This window comes from Otolemur garnettii, unplaced genomic scaffold, assembly GCF_000181295.1.
Source record: "Otolemur garnettii isolate 467f Iridium unplaced genomic scaffold, OtoGar3 scaffold00006, whole genome shotgun sequence".
In the NCBI taxonomy this organism is placed as follows: domain Eukaryota; kingdom Metazoa; phylum Chordata; class Mammalia; order Primates; family Galagidae; genus Otolemur; species Otolemur garnettii.
Genome location: NW_003852401.1, coordinates 35,447,021 through 35,461,484, shown reverse-complemented (window position 1 = coordinate 35,461,484; position 14,464 = coordinate 35,447,021). Strand labels below are relative to the sequence as shown.

Genomic DNA, 14,464 nt, shown 5'->3' with positions numbered 1-14,464 from the left:
TATTTGCTGTTATAAAGGCAGAATATTAGATTAATTCAAATAGACATAAAACTCAATTAATTTAAACCAAAATATTCCTGGAGATGATTCTATATAGATAAATTCTAAAGCAAAATATTTGTTTAAATCAATCAAGTAACTCTTAATAATATCAACTAAAAAACCCCTGGCTTTAAAGTACTCATGGAAGTTTACAAGATCTTAATGGGCTGTCACTAAAATATACAGATTTCATATTACAGAAAAATACAAGGCATAGTCCTTCTAATTTGTTATATTACTATTAGTAAATATTATCCGCATATTCAGAAATCCAATCCATTATCCTTTTAAATAAAAAAGTATTCAATTTCGACTCTAAAAAATAAGAATTCTGACCGTAATCAACAATGTGTCTGGTATGACCTTTAAGTTGATAACATTGATTATCAAGAACATTGAAATTATATGAATATGTACTTTAAAAGCAAAAATAGTTACACATAAAAGCTATTATTCAAAGGAGAAATTTGTAAGTTTTCTTCAAAAACTTTTTGAGTCAACAACATATTTATAATAAACTTTCCCTAAGATTCCCAAAATATTCCATATGTGTCATTATCTGTTACAAAACTTGAAAAATACTATATACACTTACTTCTAGCTCAAGCTGACAGTGGAGATTTATTAAGGAACTCCAATTTTTGCCTTCCCCTGAAAAACGTGATTTTGCCAAAAGCATAGGCACTGTTCTGTGACCAATTCCAGCCTCAAGAACTATAAAAATAGAATCGATGTTCATTTTTATTGTCTCTCCACTGGGTACCAATTCAGTTGCAGGGACTATTTTTTCACTTTCATTTGATTCTTCAAGGAACCACATTTTTAAATTCTTTGTATCCTTCTTCTCCCATAAATGTACTGTGGAAGAAGCAGTTTCTTTGGGAACGGTTTCCTTAGTTGCATAAAGTGCTGAAGTTATGGTAATCATGGTATTTATAATAACTGGTGAAACCTAAGTAGAAAAAAAATTAAAATAATAAAAAAATCTATACATGCCACTTTCATAATTATTTCTTTCAAAAAATATTAAATATACTTGATGAAAGATCATGACAAATACTTAACATCACTACCACAAAATCATAGACACAATTTATTATATACACATTTTTGTTACCACAATATTAAAGATATAAAAAAATTTAAATTACCATATCAAATTTTGATTTGTTAAAATACTTAGATGAATCATAGATTTTAAACTCATCAAGTATAATTTCAACTATATATAGTATGGGGATATTAGATGTTAATTTAACTACAAAAGCAGCCAAAACACCAGTTATAAAATAGAGGATAACATTCATTTTAAAAAGGTGTAAGAAAAGTAAGTGACTCATAAAAATATATTTTGAAACACACAAGTGCATCAATTTAACAATTAAAAGATTTAATATAAAAATTGCCTGTTTCTGGGTTTTACTAATTTTTTTTAAAGTATACTAAACATTTAAATGATTATACTTACCTTTAGTGTCAGGGATTTTACTGAAACCTCAATCACTTGTGGATTTGTATCTATCTGGGTAATCTCATAAAACAAGTCACAGGGTTGCAAAACCTATCAGTGAAAAATCAGTAACGCTAAATTAATGCTTAAATATGTATGAAAACATTTCTATTTAAAGACTTTCCTAGGAATAGTTATCTATGTCAAATAAAGAAATTAGTGAAAATAACTTTATTAAAAAACAAGCGACTCAGTAACACTTCTTATTCTCTTTACAGATTATTTATAATAAAGTGTTGCTAACAATATTAGCAGTAACTTTAATATAAAAATGTAAGTGGGAGCATTTCTTATATATACTAAAATATATGAAAAACCTGTAACACTTATTTTATTTTACTTACTAAAATGAAAATTTGTACTATTTTTTTCATTGTAGTATAAGTGGAAAAGCTTTCAGTTTTATTCCATTCGGTATTATATTAGCTGTGGGTTTGTTGTAGATGGCTTCAATCAGTTTAAGAAATGTGCCACCTATGCCTCTGTTCTTAAGTGTTCTTGTTAAAAGAGGATGCTGAATTTTATCAAATGCTTTTTCTGCATCTATTGAGAGGATCATACGGTCCTTGGTCCTTGTTATTGTTTCTATTGATGTAGTGAATTACATTATGGATTTCGATATGATAAATCAGCCTTGTATCCCTGGGATGACGTCTACTTGATCATGGTGTGTAATTTTTTTAATGTGTAGCTATAATTTATTGGCTAAGATTTTTCTGAGTATTTTTACATCTATATTTACTAGTAAAATGGGTCTATAGTTCTCCTTTTTAGTTGGATCTTTTCCTGGTTTTGCTATCAGGGTGATGTTTGCTTCATAGAATGTGGTAGGGAAGATTCCTTCCTTCTCAATGTTTTGGAATAGGTTTCTGCAGTATGGATCTAAATACTCTTCTTTGAAGATTTGCTAAAATTCTGGTGTGAAGCCATTTTTTCCGGGACATTTTTTGTTGTTGTTGAAAGATTTTTTATTCTTTCTTCAATCTCAGTGCTTGATATTGGTCTGTTCAAGAGATCTATTTTTTCTTGGTTATGTCTGGGTAGAAGGTGTGATTCTAGGTATTGGTCGATTTTCTCCACATTGTCAATGTTCTGGGCATAAAGTTTCTTGTAGTAGTCAGAGATAATCTCGTGTATCTCTGTGATATCTGTTGTTTTTCCTCTTTTTCATTTCCAATTGAGGTTACTGGAGATTTACTTTTCTGTTTCTAGTTAGTCTGGCCAATGGGTTATCGATTTTATCTTTTCAGAGAACCAACATTTTGTTTCATTAATTTTCTCAATGATTCTTTTGTTTTCAATTTCATTAATTTCTGACTTAATTTTAGTTACTTCTTTTCTTCTGCTATGGTTGGGATTAGATTGTTCTTCCTTTTCCATTTCCTTAAGATGATTCATTAGTTTGTTGATGCTCTCTTTCTGTTTTTTGGATGTAGACACTTAATGCAATAAATTTCCCTCTTAAGACTGTTTTTGCAGTATCCCACAGGTTTTGGTAATTTGTAGCTTCATTATTATGTTTGAGGAATTTAACAATCCCTCCACCCCAGTATCTATCTGTTCCTTGACCCAATTGTCATTCAGTGTAAAGTGTTTAACTTCCATGCCTTTGCGTAAGAATGACAGTTTTGCTGGAGTTGAATTCTACCTTTATTGTCCTGTAGTCTGAAAGGATACATTTTAATCATTTTAATTTTGTTAAGGTTTGATTTGTATATTAGAATATGATCTATTTTGGAGTATGCTCCATGAGCTGATGAGAAGATGGGAAGGTGTGTTCTATATACGTCTATTAAGCCCATTTGTTCTAGGGTCAACTTTAAGTCCCCTGTCTCTTTGCTTAGTTTCTGTTTAGAAGATCTGTCCAGTTCTGTCAGAGGGGTGTTAAAGTCTCCAGATATTGTGGTGTTATGGCGTATCATATTGCTCAGAACAATCAAGGTCTGTTTCACAAATCTGGGAGCATTTAAGTTGAGTGTGAAAATATTTAAAGTGTCTTTTTGTTGCATCATTCCCTTGACCAGAATGAAGAGACCATCTCTGTCTTTTTTACTTTAATTGCTTTAAATACACTTGTATCTGAAAATAAGACTGTGACCGCTCCTTTCTTCTGATCTCCATTTGCCTAAAATACTGTTTTCCATCCCTTTACCCTAAGTCTTGATTGGTCCTTCAGGGGTAGGTGTGTCTCCTATAGACAACATATGGATGGCTTATGCTTTTTTATCCAATCAGCCAGTCTTTACCTCTTCAGTGGGGAATTCAAGCCATTAACATTTACTGAGAGAATTAAAAGTGTGGTAGAATTCTACTCATCTTATGTTCTGACAGTTCATTGCTTAGATTTTTCCTTTGTGCCACTGTGGAAACTAGGTTTTATCTATTAGTTTCAGGGTGTTTATTTTGCTGGCTGTCAATTGTGATAGTCAGTGTTAAAAATAGGCGTTATATCCTGTAAAGCTGGTCAAACTTTCACTCGTTGCTGATGATATGACTTAATACTTATAGAACCCCAGGGACTCAACTATAAGACTCCTCGAAGTGATCAAGAAATACATTAATGTCTCAGGATACAAAATTAATGTCCACAAATCAGTAGCATTTGTATATGCCAATAGCAGCCAAGATGAGAAGCTAATTAAGGACACAATCTCCTTCATAGAATCTTCAAAGAAAATGAAATACCTAGGAATATACCTAACAAAATAGCTGTGAAGGACCTCCATAAAGAAAATTAAGAAACCATAAGAAAAGAAATCTCAGAAGATACTAAAAAATGGAAGAACATATCATGCTCATGGAAGTAATTTTCATTTCCTAAAGTGGCATATACTAAATCCAAAATAATTTAAAATTAAGCAGATAATTAAAAAGTTAACTCACAGTAGTAATTTTGCCTTTTCTCTTGACTGGAAGAAATGGGCATGCCGTCACTTGGAGATCTTTAATGGCAGCAGTGATGGTGCTGTTTTTAAGGTCAGCTTTATAGCAAATTTCACATTGTGTTGTAATGACCAATGAAGGAGCATCATTTTTTGTCATGTCAGCCACAAACACAATTTCAGGATTTTTAATAAAAATATTTATTTCCCACTTATCTGATTCCTCCATAGGTGCTAAAACAAATAAAAATAAATTAATACTTTAAAATATTTATGAGTATTTGTTATAGGTAGTATATCCTACTTATGAGAATCTTTTTTCATTTTAAGTAAAAAGGAAAATAATCTTAGATCACAAAGGAATCTCCTACAACTCTCCTAATAAAGATCTGAAGATACTATAGGGATAAGAATATTAAAAAATATGATTAAAAAAACTCTACTATTTAATGGCAAAGCTAGAAACTAATCCGTTTCCAACTCTCAATTTGATACTTTCTACTATACCACAATGAATGAAACATGTACAAGACTAATAGAAAAATATATACGTTAAAAGCTAGAAATAAATATAACAAAGTAGGGTGGGTACAGAGGCTCATGCCTGTAATGCCCTAAAACTTTGGCAGGCTGCGGTATTAGTGAAGTACAGTGCCACACGTCTGTAGTCTCAGTTACTCCGGAGGACATGGCATGAGGATCACCCGAGTCCAAGAAGTATGAGGATACAGTGGGCTATAATAACACCATTTCACTCCTGCCTGGGCAACAAAACAAGACCCTGTCTTAAAACCAATAAATGAATGAATGAATGAATATGAATATTTTAAACAGAAATACTATCTTTGGTTGTGAAAAGATCTGACTGGTTAATTATTCTCCCTGCTTGCTTTCTTTCACAACAAATTTCAAGTAACTACCTGCAGAGAAGTATAATTACTTATTCAAACGTAGATCTCATAATTTTTGAACACAATATACATTTACACTTTCAAAAAAAATGCAAACTGCACATTCTCCAAAAAATACGTTAAGGTTTTCCTCTGAAAAATAAAGATTTTAACTTATTAATGCATTTATCCTGATTATTTAAAAGGCTAGTCTAGTAAGTGTTGCTGTAGCACTCTAATACAAAGATTAAATATTTTAGCCCATAACTAACCTTCTTCCTTAGAAGTCCATGTTTGAACAGTGGTTTCTACAGTAGTACCCATGGTATAGGCCTCAAAAAAGACATTTGCAACGGTCATCAGAAATTCCACACTTGCACAGATATACATTTCTTGAAAGACTGCATCAGTCACACAACCTTCTCTGACTTTCCTATACTTTACATCCATCATGTCTTTTTTGTCAAACCCAACTGTCAGTCCTATCATTCTGAAAAACACAATCACAATAATAGCAATAAAATCCAGACTCTGATAGGCAGCAAATAAGCATTCTAAAGTCAAGCCTCTTGGGAAGATTCACAAGGTATTCCAAACAATGGACTTAGACGTTTCTGATGCAAAATTGTATCATAAATCAGGAAGTGTTATGTTTAACAAATTGCTACAATTTAAATCTCAGTATATTTTTTCAATTTTTCATGAATTTCCCATTGCAATTAGCATGGATTAATACTTTATGTTAGATTAATAATAGAGAATATAATTTAGAGAATGTAAAAACCAATATAATTGCATTCATTATTTTCATTTACTCAACCCATCTATCAAATATTCCCAGTAAGAACAGCACATAACTGAACCAGGATATTTTAGATGTTAACTGAGTATCATAGCTTGATTGAATTGAAGCTTTGAAGATCTTAGGTTTGCCCTAACCAAATAAACATTCAAATTTAGAAATAGTTCAATAAAATTTATCAACCATTCCTCAAGTGAAACCTTGGAACACTATTACAATACACACCTAGGAGTTGCTTTCTTGACATGAGGCCTTTTATCATCTAAAATACAGTTTTTTAATGAGAAAGAACAAAATGTTGAGTCATCCGTATGCATTTTTGCAGTACTTATAATATTCTCCAGTTTAAATTCAGCAAGTTTCAGAGCAGGGTCACGAACATCTGTAAATGAAGCCTACGGCAGGAGAAATTAATACAAAAATTATACAGAAAACATAAGTCTAAAGCACATTTTAATGATGTGCACTATCACAAATTATTGCCTCTGCTTGTAGAAAATGTCAATTATCTATATCTCCAAAGGACTCTCTAATGAAAGCCCAAAAAAGAATATAGTTACTTGGATTTTAAAATGTTACTTTTCACATTGGTTAAGGATATTAAAGTGCAAAGATCCATCATCTGTCTCAGAGGAACAAGATACTACAAAATCCACATGAAACAGTAACAACTATTATTTAATAACCATCCACCTATATACAGTTTTTCACAAGTGAAAACATTTTCTTTTCTCCATCGACTTACCTGTCTAGGATCTGGACTATACAGTATCATGGTGAGATAATCAGTTCTGAAACTTATATTTAGTGTTGTCTTAACTTGTGACGCACGTGAATGTACTTCTACCACAGCAGCGGTCACCACAGTGGCCCCTGGGAAAATTTTAAGTTATTAAATAAAAAAAGAAATCAAGAAAAGTATCTCATTGAAACAATTTTAAAACAGATTTAACAGATTAACTGAGTATAATAAAATGATACCCAAGGAAATAAAAAATTTAGATGTAGAACTCAGTAACTCTTGGTTTAGAACTCTCTCCATAATAATTTGGAATTTTTTTTTTTTTTAAGAGAGTCTTGCTCTGTCACCCAAGCTATACTGCAGTGGTATAATAATAACTCACTGTTGAACTTGTGGGCTCAAGCAATACTGGTGTGCACCACCATGCCAGGCTAACTTTTTTACTTTTTGCTATTGCTCAGGCTGGTCTCAAACTCCTGGGCTCAAGCCATTTTCCCACTTAAGCCCCCTAATGATCCACAGCTGGGAATACTAATTAAATATTTAGGGCAACTTTTTCCTCTTGCTACTTCTGCTTCCACTTTTGTACAATGGAAATAATGAACTCACCACTGGATTTATTATGAGTACTAAGTATAATATAAAACAGCCTGTGTAAAATGCATACTAAAGTACCTGCCATATAGTTTAGTATTCAAATTCCACTTTAAAAAACTAAAACTAGATATTGGTGACATTTTAAAACCTGTACGCTATTCTGAAGAATCCAAAATTTGTTGCCTACATTTAAACTCTGAATCAAAGTATTATATGCATATGGTATGTATCAAATGATCAGCTTCTAATTTTCATTCTACCAAGGGAAAGAAAAGTACCACATCAGGTAACTTATTTTTAAGTGTGATAAAATTTACATATAGTGAAATATAAAAATCTTAACAATTCAGTAAGATTTGGTACATGTTTATATCCATGTAACCAACACTCCATTTAACGTATCAAACATCTATATCCCTCCAGAAAGTTTCCTCTTACTCCTTCCCAGCCAGTTCCAACTTTCTTACCATTCAAATTTTAAGCACTATAGATAGGTTTGTCTGTACTTTAATTCCACATAAATGGAGTAATACAGATTGTACTATTTCACATCTGGTTTCAGTCAATGTAATGTTTTTGAAATTCATCCACATTATTTCACGTACCAGTAGTTTACTCTTTCTAAGAGCTAAGAAGCCATATACTCTAGAAACAGCTTACCCATACTACTATTGGTGAATTTTTGGGTTGCTTCCAGGTTTTGGCTACTGTGAATAAACCTACAACACATATACTTAAATAAGTCATTTGTATATATATGCACTTATTTTAAGGTAGAGTTGGGGTTAATACCCAGGCCTGGAATTGCTCTGTTATACAGGTACTTAGGTATATGTTAACTGCCAAACTCTTTGCCAAAAGTGGTAATACTATTTCATGTTGCTATCAGCAAAATGAGAGAGTTTCAGCTGTTCCACATTCTTGCCAACCTTTGGTGTTGTCAGTTTCTAAAATTTATCTACTGTGATAAGCTGAGACATTTCTTGATACATATTTTATAATAGTACATAATCATAGAGTAAGCATCAATTTTTCATGTTTATTGTCCATTTTCATACCACCCTTTCTCAAGTATCCAAATGTTTTGCTTATTAATTTTTTTAAAGTTGTTATTGAAGTACGGGAGTTCTCCTATGCTCTGCATATAAGAACACTGTCAGATGCACATATCACAAATACATCTCAAAATGAGGCTTGGCTTTACTCTCTTGCTACTATCTTTGATGAGCAGAAATTTAAAATTCTGATATAGTTGTTCTTTTATGATTAGTGCTTTTCTATCTCCCTAAAAAATCTTTGGCTAGCTCATGGTCAATGAAGATATTCTTCCATATTTTCTAGACGCTTTAATATTATAGCTTTTAAATTGACATCTTTCATCCATCTCAAAAATTAATTCTTGTGTACAGTGTAGGGCCAAGATTCGAGTTTTTCCACATTTATCTAGTTGTGACAATACCATTTTTTAAAAAGCCTACCCTTTCTCTATTGAATAAACTTTGCTGAAAATGAATTGACTATCTAACAGACTCTATTCTTTATCACCAACCCATATGCCTATGATATGCCAATATTTTATGATTCAATTATTATAGATTTATAGAAATTTTAAAATTTATATAGTATAAGTCCCTATTTGTCTTTCACAGTATTTTATTTTTAACTATTATTGGTCCTCAAAATTTCCACCTAAATTGTTAAAGCAATCTTTCCATTTCTATTAAGATAAAGTCTGATATGGATTATGTTCAATCTACAAATCAATGTGGTGATAGTAACCGCTATCTTAACAATATTGAGATTTTTTTTTAGGCCACATACATAGCATATATGCCTCTCCACATACTTAAGTCATTTCTACCATTATTGTATAATATTTTCAGTGGAAAGGTCTTGGGTGTTTTTTGTTAAATGTCTTTATTATGTTTTATGATGCTACTGTGAATAATATTTTTTAAATTTTACCTCCTAATAGTTAACTGATAAAACATTTTTACATATTAGCCTTATATATTGATATATTATTAAAAATACTAAATTCGAAAAATATAAAATTCATTCATTAATTCTACTAATTTGTTGAAAACTTCTTAGGGTTTTCTATATAGTCAACATTTCTTATTTAAAAATTTAATTCAACAGTAAAATTTAATACCGATCATAAATACAGAGATAATCATATTTTATTTCTTTTAATGTCAATTTTGGCAAATGTGCTTAATAAGAAATTTGTACGTTTTATCCATGTTGCAGAATTCATTGTCACAAAACTATTCATAATATCCATATATTATCCTGGTAGTTATTTGTAGTAATTTATGTCTGATATTGGAAATCTGTGTTCTCTATCATCAGCCTTGTAGGGGGTTATCAATTTTATTAGTCTTTCCAACAAAAACTTCTAACTTCATTAATTTTCTCTATTATTCATGTGTTTCTCTTTTGTTGGTTTTTATTCTTATTTTTATTGCTGGATTCATTTTATTTACTTTGAGTTTAATTTGCTCTTTTTTTCTAGTTTCTTGATGTAGAAGATTTGATCTTTGATTTTAAAACTCTTGTTGTTTTCTAATATAATCTTTCACAGCTAAAAATTTTTTCACCACTTGCTTTAGTTGGATCTTACAAATTTTGATATATTATGTTCATTACCATTCAGTTCAAACAACTTCATAATTTCTTTTCTCATTTATTTTTGACCTGTTGGTTACCTAGAAATTATGTAATATCCAAATAGTTCAAATTTTTGAACTATTGTTAAATGACTTCTAATTTAATCCCATGTAGTCAGAAAACTTTACAGCCCCCAAATGGGATATCCTTGTGAACATTCCAGGACTCTTTTTTCATAAAAGTATGTTCTATAATTGTTGATTGTAATACTATACTAATATCAATTAGGTCAAGTTGTACCACAGTGTTTAAGTCTTCTATATTCTTCTTTTTTTATTTTGTCCACATCCTATTAATTACTTAAAGTGGTGTGTTCAAATTGCCAGCTATGACTCTATATATGAGTTTTTCTTTTTTAGTTCTGTCAGTCTTCCTGTCTACATTTAGAACTGTTCTATTTTCTTTGCGAATTGACTCCTTTGTCATTGTTTTTTAAAAAACAAAACTTGTAACAAGACAGTTATGAGACATTTAGGAGAAATATGAATGCTAATTGGATATTTCTACAGTTTTTCGGAAGCATTGCTAATTTTAATGGTTATTGTGTTACTATGTTACTATCATTTTAAATGTAAAGTCCTTATTGATTACAGATAAGTAGCTATTGATAGTGTAACACTGAGATTTGCTTTAAAATAATTATTAAGTGGGAGGAAGAAGGAAGAAGAGCAGAATTAGAGAAGTGATAAAACTAGCCACATGCTACTAATTGTTGAAATGGGTGACAAGTACACATGAGTTCATCACCTTATCCCCTCTACTTCAGTATGTTTCATCAATTTTAGACATTACTTTATATTCCCCACTATTTAAACCCTTACCTTCACCTATTCCCATCCTCTTCTTTCCAGCTTTGGTCAGTTACCTTTTTACTTCCATGTTATCATAGTTGATAACATTTACTTTCTTTTTTATACAGCCTTTCCTGTGTTGCTTGACTACCTTAACATTTTTCAATTAATACTGTCCCTGTTGATACATTATCACGGGGAGAGCACATCTCAAAAATGAAAAGATTCTCTCTTCTCACATTCCAATGATGGCTCAAAATCATGCACAATTTAGTCCACTTCACTTCTGGGCCACAGTATATAGTGGCAATTTCTTTGTTAAGAACAGAAAATGTGTCCCTTTCTGTATCAGTTATACACTGTAGTTAACTCCTCATCCTATGTTACTATGTGAAATTTATGCTAATTTTCTTCTTTTTTTCCCTTAAAGCGTTCTGAATTTTTTTTTCTGATTTTCTTTTTAATGAAAATTAATTACTTTTCTAGCCTAGTCACATAGATAATTTGAGGATTCCTTTTATCCGTGCCCTCCTAAGTAGGCTGGTTTTTGCTCTCATATTTTCTTCTTTCCTAGATTCCTTGTTTGTCTTGTTGGAATATATTTTCAAACTAATTTCTTTAGAAATGGGTATGACAAAGTTGAGTAGACTTTGAGTCAGAAAATCTGTGCTTGTTTTAACATTTTGGGTGATAGTTTGGCTGTGCATAGAATCCTAGCCTCAAAATCACTTTCATTAGAATTCTGAATACATTCCTCCATTGTCTACTATAATCCAGCCATTTCATCGCATCTACTTTTATTGATGATAAACAAAAAAATCAATCACTTAATCATTTTGTACACAAGCCACTAATAAGTAGCCCATTATTCTTTTCTGAAACTTTAAAAATCTTAATCATTCTGACATTTCATAAAAATTTTTCCTTTTTAAAAAAATTGTTTTTATTTTATTTTTATGAGACAGAATTTTAATTCTGTCACCCTGGGATGGGTGTTAGTGGCATCATCATAGCTCACAGCAACCTCAAACTCTTGGGCAAGATTGCCTGAGCCTCTCAAGTAGCTGGGACTACAGCCACCTGCTACTATACCTCACTATTTTTTTCTTTCTCTTTTGAGTAGAGACGGGGTCTTGCTCTTGTTCACTGGTCTTGAACTCTTGAGCTCAAGCAATCCACCCGCCTTAGCCTCCCAAGTGCTAGGATTACAGGTGAGCCACCACACTCAGTCCGTAAAAATTTGTTTCAACCGAGAGTTTTGGTCTGCTTGAAACTCAGTTGATTGTTTATATCTAAGAATTTGCTTCAGTATTTACTTGGGTCTGAAGAGTTCCAGTAGTTGTTCCTTATCCATAGCGTCAGTTAACATGGTCAACCATCGTTCAAAAACACTATTTTGAAAGAGAGTGTATTCACTTAACTTTTATTATAGTATTTACCTATAATTGTTCTATTTTACTATTATTGTTTTTAATCTCTTACGATGCACGGATTACTCTTACTGAGAACTATGCCTACTGTAAGAGTACTGTGCTGATTTATAAAGTTTATAAATTAAACTTTGTCATAGGTATGTATATATAGGAAAAAACATAACATATGCAGGAGTTGGTCCTATTCATAGTCTTAAGCGTCCACGGGGCGTCTTGGAACACATCTTCCACAGACAAGAGGGCACTACTGTACTACTTGGAAAGATTTTTCCCTTCCACTTTCTCAGCTATTTTTCCTACAGTATTTACTATTCTGGAATTGAATCTTTTGAACCAAAGCCCCACTCTTAAGTTTTATCTTTTAAGGTAAAGAGCTTTTTACCACTCTAAATCATAGGTGATTGCTTCAACCAAATGTTCCAACTTAATAGGTCTACCCCTTTGCTTAGTATTTTTGTTTCAAAATGTCAGCAATGTTTTCACTTTCCAAGAATTCCTTCCTATCTTTACAGGGCTAGTGGTGCTGGCAGAATCCAATTCTTCATTATCATCTCAAAATCCTCTTGGAATATCTGAGTTTGGCTTTTTGTTTACTTTCTTCTCCAGTCCTTCAATTATCTCTGTTTCATTTAGAAACACTATTCTGCTTATCTTACTTTCTTTCATCCTTGAGTTCTTAGGATTTTCTTCTTATCTAACCATTCATACTTTACAATAAATAACTGGTTTGTTATTCTATCTAGTAAGGATAGGATTGCATGTAATGTTGTAAATTTAGGCTTGTTTTTGTGTTAGGACTCTCCCTGAGTGAGAATTCTGTGTAATATCCAGAGCTTTGCTGAGGTGGATCTTGTGGACTAGTAGATTTCACTGGATAGGTAGGTTTATTGATCCAGTGCAATGCCTGAATTTTTCTTGTGTAGAAAAATCTTCCTAGAAGCTTTAACTAACCCATCTCTCTGTATGTGCTGGGGGTAAACTCAGAACCTAGCCATATTCCTCAAAGTACTCTATTCAACACTGAATGAAACCTCTTTCTGAGTTATGGTTCCTTCTACTGTGTTCTCCCAATTAATCTTCCAAATATGTTAAAACCTATCATCCACTAATGATAAGCCTCTCTTAGTTTCTCTAATATTTTTATATTCCTAATATCAATATAAAATGTCCCATCTGGGAAAAATGCTATAGTTGGGATAAGAAAAAAGAGGGGAGAAGGAAGAAAATTAAAAATAAGGACCTACAGGGAATTTGGGAAAATAAAAATAAATATTAAGAAATTTTGTTACAACAGGACTAGACAATTTGAATCAAAAAAAAAATCAGAATGACTAATAATGTAGACAATTGGAGATGCCTAAATGGGGATTACCTAATTAGAAAAATATTTATAAATCCCATTTTACCCAAAACAGGAAGAAAAAAAGCAAAGAAAGGGGGGAATAGAGAGAAATTAGAAGAGAGAAGGGGAGAGAGGGAAAACAAAAAAGAGAGAAAGAGAGCATGGCAAGAACTAATTTAGGATAAGAACATACCTCCAGAATGGGATGCAGCATTAGTAACACTGGTGACATTACTTTGGTCTTTTATGACAGCAGGTGAGGCACTACCACCTTCTTCATACCATATATTGCCATATAATGTTTTAAAAATAGTTGTTATATCTTCTTGACTGAGAATGAACTGTTCAAAAAAAAATGATTTGTTCTTTTTAACATTGCTCTACTTCATGTAGTCAAAATTCTCATGAGAAAAATGAAAGACTGTTTTCATCTCAATCTTCTACAAATCCCAGGACTGGTCCATGGCCTATTAAGAACAAGGCTGCACAGCATCACCATTTGAGCTCTACCTCCTGTTCTCTTTTTTACTAAGTACTACCTTCCAGACTACAACCACCAACAATGCTCGCACTAAACCAGTAAGTTCCAGGAAATCAGAAACTATCATAGCTTCCTTGCCACCATCTCTAGTATCTATCACAGGGTTCAGGGCTTAGCACATAGCACACACTCCAGTACTTGTTCAAAGAATGAATGGAGATTGTTAAGTGAATTCTACATTAATATAGTTGCCCTTCAATTCTGACCAATATGATGTGT

General features: G+C 32.0%; 1 protein-coding gene across 3 annotated transcripts in view; it reads right to left on the bottom strand.

The window, feature by feature from the left end:
• The window catches only part of VPS13A (vacuolar protein sorting 13 homolog A), a 223,662-nt gene that overhangs the window by 90,054 nt on the left and 119,144 nt on the right, over positions 1 to 14,464 (bottom strand). For all 3 annotated transcript variants that reach the window (XM_003782963.1, XM_003782964.1, XM_023508036.1), the window contains exons 35-41: positions 13,898 to 14,045; positions 6,872 to 6,999; positions 6,352 to 6,521; positions 5,597 to 5,814; positions 4,436 to 4,668; positions 1,511 to 1,603; positions 638 to 994 (exon numbers count right to left, since the gene is read on the bottom strand). In XM_003782963.1, coding sequence (XP_003783011.1) covers positions 638 to 994; positions 1,511 to 1,603; positions 4,436 to 4,668; positions 5,597 to 5,814; positions 6,352 to 6,521; positions 6,872 to 6,999; positions 13,898 to 14,045 — 1,347 coding nt within the window. The remainder of the gene's footprint in view (positions 1 to 637; positions 995 to 1,510; positions 1,604 to 4,435; positions 4,669 to 5,596; positions 5,815 to 6,351; positions 6,522 to 6,871; positions 7,000 to 13,897; positions 14,046 to 14,464) is intronic.